The sequence below is a fragment of the Lytechinus pictus genome, chromosome 19, assembly GCF_037042905.1.
Source record: "Lytechinus pictus isolate F3 Inbred chromosome 19, Lp3.0, whole genome shotgun sequence".
NCBI classification, from domain to species: domain Eukaryota; kingdom Metazoa; phylum Echinodermata; class Echinoidea; order Temnopleuroida; family Toxopneustidae; genus Lytechinus; species Lytechinus pictus.
In genome coordinates this window covers 11,615,128-11,632,004 of record NC_087263.1, presented here as the reverse complement: position 1 = coordinate 11,632,004, position 16,877 = coordinate 11,615,128, and the positions used below count along the sequence as shown (strand labels likewise).

General features: G+C 35.3%; 2 protein-coding genes across 11 annotated transcripts in view; one reads left to right on the top strand and one right to left on the bottom strand.

Moving 5' to 3' along the window:
- Positions 1–2,743: 2,743 nt before the first annotated feature.
- On the top strand, positions 2,744–11,586 carry LOC129283422 (uncharacterized). Its single transcript, XM_054919257.2, has 4 exons — positions 2,744–3,080; positions 6,177–6,227; positions 8,151–8,267; positions 8,798–11,586. Exons 1-4 carry the CDS (start codon positions 3,021–3,023, stop codon positions 8,813–8,815), a joined length of 246 nt encoding a protein of 81 aa, XP_054775232.1. The 5' UTR covers positions 2,744–3,020; the 3' UTR covers positions 8,816–11,586.
- A 364-nt stretch (positions 11,587–11,950) lies between these two features.
- The window catches only part of LOC129282753 (acetyl-CoA carboxylase-like), a 77,601-nt gene continuing 72,674 nt past the window's right edge, over positions 11,951–16,877 (bottom strand). For all 10 annotated transcript variants that reach the window (XM_064113686.1, XM_064113688.1, XM_064113690.1 and 7 more), the window contains one exon: positions 11,951–16,455. In XM_064113686.1, coding sequence (XP_063969756.1) covers positions 16,332–16,455 — 124 coding nt within the window. In that variant the 3' untranslated portion in view covers positions 11,951–16,331. The remainder of the gene's footprint in view (positions 16,456–16,877) is intronic.

The window sequence follows — 16,877 nt, the reverse complement described above, 5'->3', positions numbered from 1 at the left end:
TTTTTTCATTTACGAAATATTTATCTCTTCTTAACAGTTTATCTTGTTGATAATCGTTCTATTTGTGTGACTAATTTATGCGCTCATTTCATACGATCAAGCATGAATGTGGGTGCGTGTGTGTGATTGTGTGTGGGTTTGTAATGACCTACTTAATGGGGCTATTTTCTTGCATTTTACCCATCAACCGGGGACGTCCCCGGTGCAGATAACCATGCCAATCAATTCTTCATCTCATTTGAAACCGTTTCATTTATAGTAAACTCATGATTTGTACAAACAAAAAAGTTCATGGTCGGCGAAATAGAGTGAAGTTGAGTGTAGGACGTTTTATTGAAACTATGTTTACATTTGAATTTTTTTTTCTTGTCAGATTTCGTGTTTGTCCATTTTTTCGCTTGTCAAACTTACCCAAAGTTTACCACCCAAATCACCTTCTTAATGAACGGAAACCTTTTTTGGTCACCTTTTTTCGCCAACAGAGCACCCTCTCTCAAAAAATCGTTCCCACGCCACTCGTGTGTGTGTGTTGTGTTAGAGAGAGTGAGAGAAATAGAGTTGATGTCGTTGAGAGGGGTGTGTTTGTGCGTACGAGGGTGGGTAAAATGTAAATGAATGTGACCCCCCCTTCATTGTATGTGGAAGCTTGATGTAAAATGGTTTAGGTATGCAATGATAATATGTGGAATTTTTCTGCAAATCATTCATGCATATTTTGTTGGTTTACATAAGGTTCAGGATCAGTTTAGTTGTTTTAGTAAAGAAATATATTTCTTAGGCATTTCATTCCATCACTATTTTGCTTCAGTTTTATGTGTAAATATTTTGTATATCATGTTTATATAACATGGAGATTTGTAAATCTGGTAATTTATTAACCTTGAGTTAATGTAACTCATTTAAATAAAATCCTTGATAAAAACATGTTGTTGCTTTTTGAGTGACTTATGTGCTGGGGTGTGGTTGGATGTAGATTTGATTAGTGTCCTGTGTTTTCTATTCTATATGGTTAAAATTAAGGGGTGTGGTAGCACATAGTGCAGAGGAATGGAGGAGGGGAAGGGGTATTATAGGGGGATGGGTCTGATGCAGTGGCGTACCTAGGATTTTCCACGGGGGGGGGGGCAAAAAAAAATAAAAAAAAGATCTTCAACCACAAATAAAGGCATTTCGTACCAGAAAAAAAATTGACAAGCAAAAAAAAAAAGGTCTTCAAGTTCAAAGGAACGGGCTAGGGATCAGTTTTGACTCGTCAGGGGGGGGGGCAGGGATACGTCTCTTGCATGGGTTGTGACTCGTCAGGGGGGGGGGGCAGTCTGCCCCCCGTAGGTATGCTATGTGGTCTGATGCCAAAGTGAATATATCTTCCTCTTTTAATTTGCTATGGGTTTGGAAAGTTGAACTCGATGCTCGTCCTATATGGAACAGGAAGAAATATATAGAAAGATTTGAGTTAACTTTAAAAAAAAAAATTATTACCTGGTGCTTAACAGGTAATTTCACTAAGTTTGTCATATCCCTCAGTAATAAACCACCCAATGCCAATATTTTGTTTCATGGTAATGGCATCGTGTATATGTTAATTTCCTGTTTGCTTGCCTTATCATTGCAGTGCAATGTTATTACTCTATAATTATCTTGTATTGTATTGATTTTTATTGGAATTGAATAAACCATTGAATTGAAGAAAACAAATCAAATTGACAGTAGTATCCGTGTATACGTTTTGATTGACTAGCTATCATGTATATTTATTTTTGTAATTTTCATGTTTGAAGAGGAAGAACAAAATAGGCCTATCATTCAAAAACACATAAAAGTAACAAAAGAGCAGTCGAACCATTACGAGAGATGTGTTCCAGAAGAAGCTACACTGTAAAAACTGCGGTGTTAAAACTGACACCAATAGAGGACCACACCGTGAGGTGTTGAAATTACACCCTAGAGATTAAAAATAACACCAAAGCGTGTAAATGTAACAACCAGGTGTTGTAATGACATCTATAGGTGTAAAACTAACACCACCAATTCACGGCACCGGTGTAAAATAATTGGTGTGGTCCTCTGTGTACACCGGTTGACACCACAGTTTTTGCTGTGTAGGTTAAAAGATAGAGCTTAATAACTGTTATTTTATTTTACTACTGAAATGCATACAAAATAATTGCATTTACCAGCTTGAGCTAAAACCTATAGGCACATTATAATAAGTGCCGCCTCATAAATGATAATGATGGTGGTGGCGGTAATGATGATGATGATGATGGTAATGATGATGATGATAATGATGATGATATACGGATGATGATGATGATGATGAAAGAAGTAATTTACGCGTGAAATCTTTGACTTTTTAAATGATCAACTAAGGCCCGAGACACAGAACAAGTTTTACTCCTTTACTTTAAAAGAAAAAAATCCGAATTTGAGCAATGAAGAAAACAATATAGGCAGTTTTAAAATAAAAAATGTATACTAGAATAATGAAAGTGAATTGAGAGTAACAAAACAATAAATCTAGCTAAACAATGAAAGCGATCGCATAGCACAAGTTGAACATTTTCAGATCATAGATGCGTATTTGTAAATAAGTAAAGTAAATAATGAAAACTCGAATCATGAGAAGAATAATTTACACTGGATTATTAAGCCCTAAGTTATCCTGTTGAACAGTTTTCAAACTTTATGGGGGAGCTATATAGGCCTATAGGCGACTTTAGATTTTTTTAAAGGGTAATACTTCACATTTTGAAGAAGAAAACAAAAAAATATTTTGTGTGTTAGGGGGTGGGCAGGTGACCCTTGTCCCTGCCCCCTCCCTGGTCGAGCCGCCCCTGCTGATTTTGAAAATGCATCGTTGAATATTGAATACCGGTCATGATGTTATAGTGCCTGGATCGAGCTTCCAATTTTTTTTGCTCAATTGGACGCTTCTCGGATACCCCATCCTGTTTTGTTGATTTTTCTGTGACACTGAAAGACAGTGATACTCTTTTGCCAATAAAAAAGGTCTGTTTACAATGGGTGCTTGTAACGAATGCTTGTTTGGAGCAAGGGAGGATTATGAAGACGTCGATCCGGTAAGTCTGCCTATTTTCCAAACGTTCATTATGTTTTATGTGAGTGAAATCCAGGTATTGAATCGCTCTAAATAATTCAGCACCCGCCGTTTTGAGTATGTGGGACAATACACTCGTCCAAAAATGTTCCGTATGGGGGGGGGGGGGGGATGTCCTTAAACTAAGCAGATACAATTTTAGACCAAAAGCTTCGGTCTCTGTAACCCAGGGAGCTCCGGTCCGCGCAGCAGTCCGGAGCCCAGGGGCTTACTGTGTATTTGACCATACTCACGGGACTAGCGTGATTTATGGTCTAAATTTAGTAAATATTTCTCCAAATGAATTGTGAAAACAGAAATTATGCACTTACCACGATTATAATATATGGATGAAGGTCTAACGAGTGGCAGTTTCCTGACATCGAGGCACAGACTGGAACTTCAAAAAAACGAAAAGTTATCTCCTTCTACCCCCGTCTCGATCGGCAATTTTTGTTATGAATCGTAACAATCGTAACAAACATGACAAAATGGCCGATCGAGACTGGGTAGAAGGAGAGAACTTTTCGTTTTTTTAAAGTTCCAGTCTGTGCCTCGTTGTCAGGAAACTGCCACTCGTTATAGGCTTCATCCATATTTTATAATCGTGGTAAGTGCATAATTTCTGTTTTCACAATTCATTTGGAGAAATATTTAGACCATATATCACGCTAGTCCCGTGAATATGGTCAAATACACGGTAAGCTCCTGGGCTCCCGCCCGCTGTGCGGGCGGGAGTTCCCTGGGTTACGGTCTCTGTTAATGTTGGTTGTTCAGCTGAACTCCGTTGGCTTCACTCACCAAATACAGAGGAGAAATTTAAAAAATAAAAAAATGTTAAAAAACTCCTCGAAGTCGAAACAGACGGCTGCCAGCTGTCTAATACAATTTTTGCTTTGGCATCGCATCTCATAATTCCTACATCATATGATATATGAAGAATAAGGCCTTATCCTGAAATAAGTCACCTCTATTCTCATGTGTGTCAGTGTGCGTGCGCTCGTTGACAATGGGTGATTTCAAGTTCGGTGTTCGGTGTTGGTGTTGGTGTTGAGAGCGTAAAAAGGCCGCTGAACCGAGCTCCAACACCGAGCTGGGTTCAGAGGAATGATACCGATTGCGTTATCGATAGCACATGACGTCACGCCTCTGCGCTGCGCTGCTAAATCATCTCAACTTCACGCGAGAAGTCTCGACGACGAAAATGAAATCGGAGAGAAATGCATTAAATTCTCATCGTACAGAATACCAATGTTTTAATTAATTCGAGAATTCGAAAGAGTGAATATTATTCTTCATCAAAATATATACAGCTCAAATGATTTGTACTCATCTTAACTGTAAAAGCTAATTTTACGGGGATGTTTCATCGTGTTCGCCGCCTGTTCACGAGCTTGAGATTGCCAACACCAACACCAACACCGAACTTGAAATCATGATTTTCCCAATCCCTGGGGGTTGGTGTTGGTGAATGGGGAAATTGCACGTAGATCGTCAACACCAGCCGCAGTGCTGGGTTCAGCAGACGACATTCAACACCAGCATTCAACACGAACTGCCGGAAATACGTCATATTTTCCGAGGTCAATCCCAACACCAGCCTGATTTCAAGTACGGTGTTGTGGCTGGTGTTGGTGTTGTCACAACACCAACACCAGATTTCAACACCGTACTTGAAATCACCCAATGGGAGATGAAGAAGTCACCGCCGCTGACGAAATGAACGCAGAACGGCAGTGAATGGAGTGGTGACTTAAACCAGGATAATGCCAAGAATAATTGTGAATGTTTGTGTTTTGCTTTCAAATGCAATTTAATGAATCTTCATAAATTGACTTTAATAAATAAAAGGGGAAGTTCACCCTGACTGAGCCTGAGCTGATCAAGCCTGGCCGAGTCCACTCATTCAATGAACAAGGTGATGATATAAGTTAGATCCAACATTAAGCCTGACAAAAACTTTGAAGTAAAAATAGCAGGAAAAAAATTGGTGAAGGTTTGAGGAAAATCCATTTATTTCAAGAGTAAGAAAGTTCTTAGAATTTCAAATTTTTGATTTGTTATTTCAAACATGCAGCTGCCCCATAGTACATGTAGTTTTCTTTTAAGGAGCAGGTTTGATATGATTTATGTATTGATAATGACATACTGAAGGTACATGTATAGTGAGTGATTGTAATACCGACTGCCCTTGTAATTACCGAACGCGCGCATAATGTGCGTCAGAAAATAATTTTATATGCTCAAAACTTTGCAACATCCTTCCAAAGGGAACTTGAATACATGTAACGTTAGAAAGATGATGAAAAACTCAAAAACAAATTTTCAGTCTTTACAATCTCAAAATGATAACATATGGTCATAATAGCTCATCAGTGATTTTGTTGTTTTCTCAACTTTTCCTTTAAAAAACACATGTTCGGTAATATGATACAGTTTTCAAGTGACCAAAATATTTCATATGTGAAGAAGGGTCTGATTGGAAGCTGATATTGTTTAAAAAAATAATTTTGGCAAAATTTTTACAAATATATATTTTGTAGGTATTTGTGTATGAAAGTTTGGTGAAATTTATGAGAATAATATGTTTGATATGATTGAATTGATGAAAAGTGTTTGGTATTAAATACAATACGATAAAAACCATTTTTAATATTCTGAGAAAAAGACATTTCATTGATTTTTTACCATACGATAAGTAGGAAAGCTGCTTATGACGTTATAAATCAAATTTTACATTTTCCGATAACTTTTTTTATTCATTCTTTGATGGATTTCTCTCAAACCATCACCACAATTTTTTGAATGATTTTTTCTGCTATTTTTAGAGTAAACTTTTTGTCAGGGTGGAGTTCCCCTTTAATTAATCAAGTATAACTGTAGTGTAGAACCTATTTTACAAAGAGGACTGTTTTCAAAGGAAGAAGAAGAGTAGGTCTAACTTAGATTCTACTCTCAAAAGTCAATTTTTTAAAATTTATTGCATTTGCAATAAATTTGTGTGATGTGTGGCTCAAGAGAAACAAGTTCTATATTATTAGTACCTAAGAAGCCTTTGTTTTCATCTTTTTCCCCTTAGGAAACAAAACGGAGGCAACAAGCGGAAGCAGCTGAACAAAGACTTACTCAGGTAATAGAAAAGAAGATTTGTTTGGAAGGAGGGCAAAAAAAAAACAAATTCATGGGAGGTGAGGGAGGGATAAGAAGGATGGAAGAGATTTTTCTTTGTTCTGAAAGTTTCGGGATATTTTATTTCGCTTTAATTTTTTTTCAACCATCTCTTGGTTAAACACAAGCCCGTGTCAAATTTCATTTAGTAGTGACTTGTATTAATAAAATTTTGTTACATAACAAATGCACAATTTCTATAACAAATTTATATTCAGTAGCTTTTAACTGTCATAGATTTGTATAACAAGTTTTATGACTGTTGGGACAGTTTGAGGTTTTTTTTTTCACTTTTCTTTTTATTTCATTTTCCCCCTAACTCTCTCTTGGTTGAACTCAAGCCTGTTTTAAATTTCATATACATGTAGTAGTTACATATATGAATAAAATTCTGTTACATAACAAATGCACAATTTCTATAACAAATTAATATTCAGTAGCTTTTAACTGTCATTATAAATTTGTATAACAAGTTTTATGACTGTTGGGACAGTTTGAGGATTTTTTTTTCACTTTTCTTTTTATTTCATTTCCCCCCTAACCCTCTCTTGGTTAAACTCAAAGCCTGTTTTAAATTTCACATAGTAGTTACATGTATGAATAAAGTTTTGTTACATAACAAATGCACAATTTCTATAACAAATTTATCTTCAGTAGTTTTTAACTGTCATTGCAAATTTGTATAACAAGTTTTATGACTGTTGAGACAGTATCAGGATATATTTTTTCTCACTTTCATTTTTTAAATTTTTTTCCCCAACCATCTCTTGGTTAAACACAAGCCTGTTTTAAATTTCATTTAGTAGGCCTACATGACTATGAATAAAGTTTTGTTACATAACGCACAATTTTTGTAACAAATTATCATCAGCCAATCCGATTGAAGGATTTCAGTAGCTTTTAATTGTCATTGCAAATTTGTCTGACAAGTTTTGTGAAACGGGACTCTGGACTTATTTCTACTTTGTCTTGTTATCATTTTGCACTAATTGAAATTGGGTTCATGAGACTGATGTTAGACTAAGTGGGTATTAGGCAAAATGGGTACACCCGGTAGTCTAAAAAATGGAAACTAAACTGAATAGTATGGTCTAAATAGACCGATTCAAGACCAAATAGTTTTTTTTTTATGCATTCAGGGACTATTACTTTAATGTTTGATGATAATGACGCTTTACAAAAGCTGAAGGCAGGTTTTAAAGGGGGGGGGGGGGGAGTGAACTGTGTGCGGTCTGTCACTGATGATGTGCATACAGTACATGTAGCTACTAGTCTTAAAAACTACCTTTTAGAGAATTACTAATAATTCAGCAAATAAGTTGCTTATAATTTCATTTGTACATGTATAGAGAATCTAAAATGTCTCTACAAGAAAAAAAAAATTGTTGCACTCTGAATGTAATGAGCAGTGAATTAGTGTGTTACCATTCAAGTGGGTTTATATTCCAAGACTACACTGCTTAGAATGATGCATTATGGTAAGGAGCCAGATATGAGTAGTAGTTGAGGACTTGAGTTAAGAGCGACTTAAAGAACGACTGGAGATCCTTTCTTGTGGTAAATGGTATTTTCATTGGCGATGGCTTAGCGAGGAAGAAAGGATCACCAGTCCTTAAAGTCGCTCTTATTTTACAAACAGCTTTATGAAACGCCCCCCCCCATGGATTTTTCATAAAGCTGTTAATAAGTTAAGAGCGACTTTGAGAACGACTGGTGAACCTTTCTTTCGCTCTAAATAATCACCAATGAACATTTAATAGTCAATATCATTTACCACAAGAAAGGATCACCAGTCGATCTTAAAGCCCCTCTTAACTTACAATCAGTTTTATGAAACGGCCCCCCGGTTCATATTTTCTTAATTTAAACTGTTTATTCCCCGTAGCAAGAGAGCCGAGGATTAAAAGACCCAGAAGGAGTGAAGAGGAAATTGCAACAGAAAGAAGAAGCTGAAAGGAAAGCAGCCAAAGTAGAGGATACAGGGGGGCAAGGAGGGTTAAAGGTATGTATTCATAGATGTATTGATGAGCAGGTGGGTGTTTCATAAAGCTTTTAGTAAGTTAAGAGTGACTTTAAGAATGACCGGATATCCTTTCTTGTGGTAAATGGAACACACCAAAATGTTCATTGGCGATGGTTTAGCGTGTTTAAGAAGGATCATTAGTCGATCTTAAAGTCGCTACTTGCGAACAGCTTTATGTAACCCCCCCCCCCTCCGATGAAACATAAAGACATAATCTGCAGGTACAGACCCTTGGTTTTCGCAATTCGTATAGTGCATAATGCAAAATCTGAAGTAGTTAGACTACATGAACATTCACTATGTACTGTGGCTGGCTCTTATTTGACACAGGCAGAGAGTTTGGAGTCTAGTCTGCACTCTAGACATGTTTTCTTTTTTTTTTGAAGTTGCAAATTTGAGTCTGCTTGCAGACTATTGAAGATCAATGACAGCTGTATAGATATCAAAATAAATTTGCATGGATAGAGCAGACATTGTATTTCAAATTATATCCTTTCTTTTTTACACAGTGGCAAGTTTCATCGTAGCAGAACTTCATCCTATCCCAACTTCTAACTGCTCGAGGAAGCTATGATTCACAAAGCAAACTGCAAATACAAGCTGGTATGGTAATATTGCTAAAGGAATAAAAAAAACATGCATCGCAATGGAGCTACCAATGCACTCATCTACGATTGATCTCCGGGAGAAATTCCATGTTTTTTAGGATGAACTATTAAGGTGGTGATGTATTCTGAGCAGACATACATACATGTACATGTTCTGCCATGGAATCGCAAACATGATTGGCAGACATGCATTTCTATCTACATGTAGTCATATTGTCACACAATACATGTATTCATTTCAATAACCTATTATCAACAATGTAAGATGTCGATAAGTACTGATAAACAGTACATGTAATGAGATATTGAATGAGAAGCTATGGAAAAAAAAATCAGAATTACTTTTACGTGTGTTTGTTGACATTGTTAAAATTGCAAGTTTTATGCTTGATGGGCTAGCATACAGTAAAAAAATAAAGAGGGGGGGGGGGGGTGATTTGAGATTACGACCCTTTTGTGACCCTTTGCAGATAGTTGCTTTTTACCATAGTGATTCGGGGGAGCATTTCATGGAAACAAGTACCGTACAATGATTATTTTTCTTTGATTATTGTTATAAAATACTGCAGTCTTACATCTAATATTGGCTACAATAAATCACAAAAGGCAGCGAAAAAATGCAACTGTTTGCACATTTTTAAAAAAATTTGCATTCTCTTAAATTTCTGTATTTTACTACAATAATTTGGAAAGCTCTTTGAAATCGAGGCTCATAGGAAATGCTGGGTTTCTTTGTTCTTTTTCATAAGCAATTGTGTCCGTGACAATATAACCCCTCCAACTCTGGTGGAAAAAAATTGGGTTTTTCATTTTCTTGAAATATTTTGCTACTTTCTACTGGGTGCTTTAATGTCCATAAATTACAATTAGACAATATGCCCATGGATATATCGTATTTTCCATAGCTTTAGTCATTCCAAAAGAATGTGCGTACTAGCCTTTGGTCCCGCCACGATGCCATGTTATGATTCATCTAGCCCACATCGTCTTTGAAGTTTCAATGGTGTAATATGTTTATATTGTTGTATTGTGAACAGTCTGGTACAGGTATAATTCGTTCATCTCTGTATTCTTGTATTGCGTTATTCAATGAATGTTCATGTATCAGTGGATAAGGGAAGTACATGTACAGTGATTATCTTTGCGAATACTATTATTGTTCTAATTCATTATCTTTTAGTCATTGTTGTAGTGCATTTACATGTGGTTGTATCATCAACTTTATTTTATCATCATTTTGTCATCTCTTCGCGATCATAATCACTACCTTCATTTCCATCATCACCACCACCAACACCATCATCATCATCATCATTACCATCATCATCATCGTCATTATCATCATCATCAATATTGTCATCATTACCATCATCGTCATTATCATCATCATCACTATCGTCATCATCATCACCATCGTCATTATCATCATCTTCATTTTCATCATCATCACCTTCATCATCAATATATTTTCTATAAGTTTTTTAATGCATCTATTGCTTGTAAATTTATATTCTCTAAATTCATATTATTGTGCCATTCTTGCAAGGCTTTACTGTCATTCCTTGAAAAATATTCATTGTTGATATATTATAATATAATTATGTACATGTATGCTTACATTGATCTATGTATCTGAATTTCAAGAAGAAAGTCACATGTCTAAAAAGTTTGATACAGTATATGCTCTTTAATTTGATACCTCAATCTCAGAAAATGGTCCAGAAAGTTTTGTGTCTTTGAAATGATGCTGGTATTATTTCATTTAACAAATGTGTTTTCACAGATTCCCTACTGTAGCTATTGCAGGGTAAACAAAAGACTTAATGTATGGCTGATCGTCAACAAAGCGCTGTATGGGGGCGTCGTGGCCTAGATAGTGGTTCTGACTCTCGCATCTGAATCAGAGTGTTGTGGGTTTTTTTCCGGCCATGGTTTGTTTTCCTTCAGCAAGAAATTTAACCCGTTGTGCTGCACTCAACCCAGGTGAGGTGAATGGGTACCCAGCAAAAAGCACTGAGCGCTGGAAGGCTGTTTGAGCTAAAGCTAGGTAATAAATAATAGCACACCTCAGAATAGATTGAATCTAGATAGATGGCACAATATACATGTACATGTACATGTAGATATCTATTATCATTATGTTTAAAGTCCAACAGTTAGCCTGCAATTTCTCTTCATTTTTATTGAAATTCAAGAATTACTTTAAATTAGCAGAGCTTTCTTATTTCTTGACCATTTTCTGTGATGGAGGTGTGAACATAAAGAGCAGACATTGAACTTCTGAGCATGATTTTCTTGTTGAAATCCAGATACCCCTCAGGCTCCCCCCACAAGGGACTTTTCGGTATCCTTTCTTCAAATTTTCACTTATTCATGCGTGAATGAGGAATCTTCTGAATTATATCAGGTGAAAGAGGAGATACTAAGCTTTACAATCGTAGGTAATTAGTCGTATTTGTGATTAAGTTACGATAAATCACTAATAATTATCAGTTGGGTTGCACTGCATATGGATGCATGGCTACAACTCTCTCTGATTGCTATTTGTAATACTTGTTATTCATGTATTGTATTTTGATATTGAGAAATTTATATTGTTTACTAAATTATACATATATGTACATGTAGGTACTGGTGTTTTGTCATTCGTGCAAAATCATATTGAAAAACAAAATGTACTGTTTCCATTATTTTTGCATTTCAATGTTCCTGTTCTACTGTAGGTAGTAGGAAGAGAGAGAGGATGTAAATATAATGAGATAATGTTGATGACTACGATGAGGATGATGATGAATATGATTATGAGGATGACGATGATAATTATGAGGATAGTGATGACTATGATAATATGATTATGATGATGAAATCAATATGATTATGAAAATGATGATTATAATACTCATATGCAACACTTATACATGTACTACATTATTAGTATCCTGGTTGTCACTGGTCAGGCGCTTGAGCATTCAAGGAATTCCAATCAATCAACCCATCATTCAAAATGAACATTCATACTCCAATAAACAAAACTTACATTTCTTGAAACCAAAATAATGCAACCATTTGAATTTTATTCAAACAAAATTTGATTCTCTAAAGCATATACATCTATGTATGAAAAACATCTTCAATTATTCATCAAGAAAAGCATCAGCTGATAAAAGTACATATATTTCCAAATCTCCCAATCTATACAAATTGAATATTTCATTCCAGCACATAATTTTGGTCAATAATTCAATGTAGTATACTCAATACATCTCACCATACAGATATACTATTAACATATTATTAATATTAAAGATACACATTCAGTAACACTTCTCTCTACTGCTATGGATAAATGTTGATATCCAGAGCATATAACAGTAAATGTATCAACGATTATATCCCACGATGCATCAGCAACCCACGATGCATCAGCAAATGCAAGTGATGCTTGAGAAGTAATCAAACTTTAATTGTTGTTAATCAATTTTGCAAAACAAAAAATTTTCTGCATTATTAAATAAGAACACAAGTACCTACTGAACATATAAATTGTGATTACAACCCTTTGTGCTACATTTAGATTCTTAATCATAACACTCTCCCCAAAATATACAAAATACACCCACTTTCGCTCTGATAGTGTATTACAATTGAATAGATACATGTAATGTATATAATAAAATTGCACATTTTCATATGTAATACATTAATTAATTAGAATGGTTAAAATAATACTAATGTATAATTCGGTACACTGAACATTTCATCAATATTCACTTGTGGTGTGTTGCAAGAAACTTTCGATCAATTGCAAGTCTATTTTTGTTCCCTAAATCAATCACATCTTTTGCAATTAATTGTAAATTTCTGGTTGATCGCTAATCTGCTTCTTGAAAATAGGAGTGTAATCTGATTCTCTACAGTTAAAATTGAGCTATCAATTGTACAATTTCGACAGAATATTTACAATTGATTGCAAATATTTCCTTGCAACACCCCCTGACCTCGCTCTCTGATGTCGCATATATGGCCGAGTTAAAGTGGCAAAACAGTCCGTAATAAGACTATTTTCATTCGCAGTGGACATGCACGTATACAACTCTTTATAACAGCCTCTGCAGTGATGAATACTCTGTATGTCGCCGACTGAAATCCGATCAAATTAATTCATAGAAATTTCTTATTTTTCATCATCAATGAAAGTTGTTCACAAGTCAAATTTAATACATTGTATAAAAAAATATATAAAAAGCTGCTCACAATATATCTCTGCAATACATTTCATAAAACTCAGTTTGATACATCTACCTTGATCAATTTAACATTATAAACTAATGCGCTACACAACTTTCTTTGTTTAAACCATTTGCGAAGGTTAAGTCAGAACACAAAAAACTCTTTTGCATCACAAAACAGCGCATTACAAGGTTACCAATGCTTCAAATAATATGGTGGCCAAGTGACTTGATCCATGAAAAAAAAGGTGCATACAACCTTCGATGACAATTTGCTAATTTCAAAGGAATTGAAACTAAAAGTAAAGAATAGAAACCAATGAAATGTGCATGAACCCCAACTATCGCTACATATGATACATAAACAGAAACTAAAAGTCACACACAAATGGGAAATTACACATGCCTATAGAAAGCAGCCAGTACTGTCCATGCACAAACACGTATATTTATATGATCTTTATTACAGGAAATGCCACTGAAAATCTATAAAAGAAGTCTAAAAATCATCTATAATTACCCCTTTCCTACAGTACATGAAAATGCGTTTTCTATGGACGAAGTATGTTAAAAAATTCTGAATTCAGACTTTCGTAAAAAAAAAGTGGCATCCAAGCTATTAACACAATGGCCAGTTTTCTGAAATATGGTTTTGACTTTGGCCATGGTTAACCTGTTGACTACGGAATTCGGTAATTCCCAAAGGCTTTTTCTACAGGGGTTACATCCAGTAGGCAATGGTTTAACCTGTTGACTACTAAATTCTGTAATTCCCATAGGCTTTATACAGGAACCACAGGGTTCCAGTAGGCGATAGGTTAACAAGTTGACTTATGAATTCTGTAATTCCCATAGGATTCGTACAGGAACCATTTGTTTCCAGTAGGCAATGGGTTAACCACCATACTTCCACAATAACATGCAGTCAGTGTCAAAGGGCAATGAGCTGTACAACTATGAGGTGACATGAAGAACATTTCAAAATTTTCTATTTCTTAACATGTATATACAGGTACAGTGTAGGTATAATTAGAAAGAAAAAAAAAAGAGTCCCTGAGGTACATGTATGATCTAGAAAACCAGTACTATCCTTGTTGCCAAGTTGAAATACTTGCATAATAAAACGCATCTATTAAAAAAATTGTATTATGCAATAGGAAGTGGATTGGCTCGGGTGGTAGTGTGTCTACCTATCACAATAAAGTTCAGGGGTTCAAGCCCTCCCTGGGTGGATGACTGATGTACATGTATGCACTTACATGTATCATACCCCTCCTTTACAGTGACTCCCTCAGTTCCTCCGATAGGATGTTAAAAAGAGGACCTCAATGTATGAAAACATATTGTCACAGAAAACACCTCCAATGTCTGGCATATACATATTACATAACAGACTCATTTAGAATAAAATATATAAATATAACCATCTAAAATTGTACATGTACATAAACCTGTATGATAAAGCTGTGTGTGCTCCAAATATAAAGGAATACTAAATGAAATATTTAAATAAAATTATCTTAAATTTTACATGTGCATGTAATTCTGTGCTCTAACAAAAGGGAAGCAGAATAATAAATTTTAAAATACTTTCTGGTCATTTAGCTTGAATGCTCAACGTGTGCAGTTACATTTGTGAATACCAGATTTAAAATAAGAAAACTGCTATACTACATGTATAACTGCTATACATTAATGAATTTAGGTACCAAACCAACGTGGTAAAATGAATTGAGTTATCATAGAAGTAATATTATAAATTCTACAAATTCAAATAAACCAACTTTAGTCAAGTGAAGAGTTATAGGGTTAAAGTAACCAATAAACAAAGTATATGAAAGTACATTTCCATACATTACAAACATATTAGAAACAATTAAATAATATCCCACAAGTGTAGTACACCTCAATTGCGTATGCGTTTTCCAACGCAAACTATTTCTTTCTGATAATTTAAAACCCTGTAAAACAAACATCGTTTAAACAAGCAAGAAGTATTCAACATAAGATAAAATACTGTACACCCTGAATATACATGTACAATCTCTTGTATTGTGTTCGCACTACCAAAAAAAAGTGTACATTGAGCCATACCATCCCTCAGTAAATAAGTAAAGGCTCTGTCTTATTGTTCCGTGCAAGCCTTACATGTGAATATTTTTGCTACCCCCGGTCGATGGGTTTAGCCATGATGATGGAAGATCTGAGAATTAGACTATAGTGGACTATGCGAATAGCAACCATCATTTCTATTCATCAAATCAGTGCCAATAACATGTACATGTAATAATATGTAATAATCCGATCCCCTATACGTGAAACGTTCATGAAATTCTCTGTCTCTGATTTGTTGTTCCTTTGACAGTATGTAGTGTTCTCTGAAGTAAAACTTGAAAAAAATGGGGGTCAAATGTACAAAAAGGTTGATCATTTCATGGAATTGCCCAATAACAATAATTATACACACAAATGTATAAAGCATCTTCACCTACCACAAATAATAATTCAATTGATTAAGGCACTTTTCTATACATGTACATGTAGTCGTGTGAAAATTTAAGAATTGCAGAGGTACATTTTCACATCTTCAACTAAGAGGATAACATGCAAAGTACTGTACAGTTTATATGATGCAACCTGGGTAAGTCCTACACATAATTTGATTCAATACAAATTGAGTGTATGAAAGAGAATTCTCGTCAGAAACACAGGAATACATGTGTTAGTGAAAGTCGTCATTATTGGATTCTTGCTGGATGGAAGTTCAATTCTTTATTTCGTAGAGAGCAGGACCGCATCGATCGGATTCTCGACATACATTCATTATTCGTCAGATTCTTGTTTCATAAGAGTTCAGATTCATGTTGGCATGGTAACGAAACTTATTACACATCCCCCACTATGGTACAGATAGATCCAGTGTGATTCTTGCTCCATAAAAGAGATATGACTTCTGTTTCCATGGTTGTAAAGTTTATTTTCATGTATCCTCATCATAAATAGCAGTTCTGTGTCTGAAACATAATTCTGTCCAGAAACAATGGAGCTACGATTCTTGTTGCCATGGGAACACAGTACACCTATCATCATAATTACTAGCAAAGCCTGTGTATGAAAGAGAACTCTGTCTAGAAGCGATGGCATTTTGATTCTTGTTGCCCTGGGTACACATTACATTTGACTTCCGGGACGGCAGTTGAACCGCATCAATTTGATTTGTGTTCTATGGATGAGAGTATCCTGGCAGCTTCCGTGCGTTGGCTGGACGACATCTGTTGGGAGATGTGGATGATGGAGTCTAAGGCGACATCAGGGTTCTCAAGGACGAGCCTGCCAAAAGGAAAAAAGAAATAAAGATCAGAGATGCCCGTCAAATTTTCATTTCAAGGAATCTTTTACCTTTGTTTGTCCTACCCCCCTTTTTTTTTACATTCTTACTTCGCTTCATGAAATGCTCAAACCTTGATAATTTGAGAGCATTACAAGGTTGATGGGACAAATAGTTTTTAAAAAGGTGCCTAATATACATGTAGGGTTTATATTGCATGGGATTGCCCCTATGAAGTGATTGATTGCAAAATTGAACAACTGATTGATTGATCCATCTATTCATTCATAAATTCATTCATGCATATATTCCTTATTTCATTCATTCCTTCCTTCCTTTATTCATAGATCCAGACCTGCCAACCTCTCTGAAAAAGTGTATTCTGTAATAAACAAAAGTGTATTTTCCCCCAAAAAAGTGTATT

Excerpts from the sequence above, each read along its gene's own strand:
- LOC129283422 (XM_054919257.2), top strand. The coding sequence starts at position 3,021 with ATGGGTGCTTGTAACGAATGCTTGTTTGGAGCAAGGGAGGATTATGAA. Across the intron at positions 3,081-6,176 it reads ATTATGAAGACGTCGATCCG|GAAACAAAACGGAGGCAACA; the intron begins GTAAGTCTGCCT and ends TTTTCCCCTTAG. Across the intron at positions 6,228-8,150 it reads CTGAACAAAGACTTACTCAG|CAAGAGAGCCGAGGATTAAA; the intron begins GTAATAGAAAAG and ends TATTCCCCGTAG.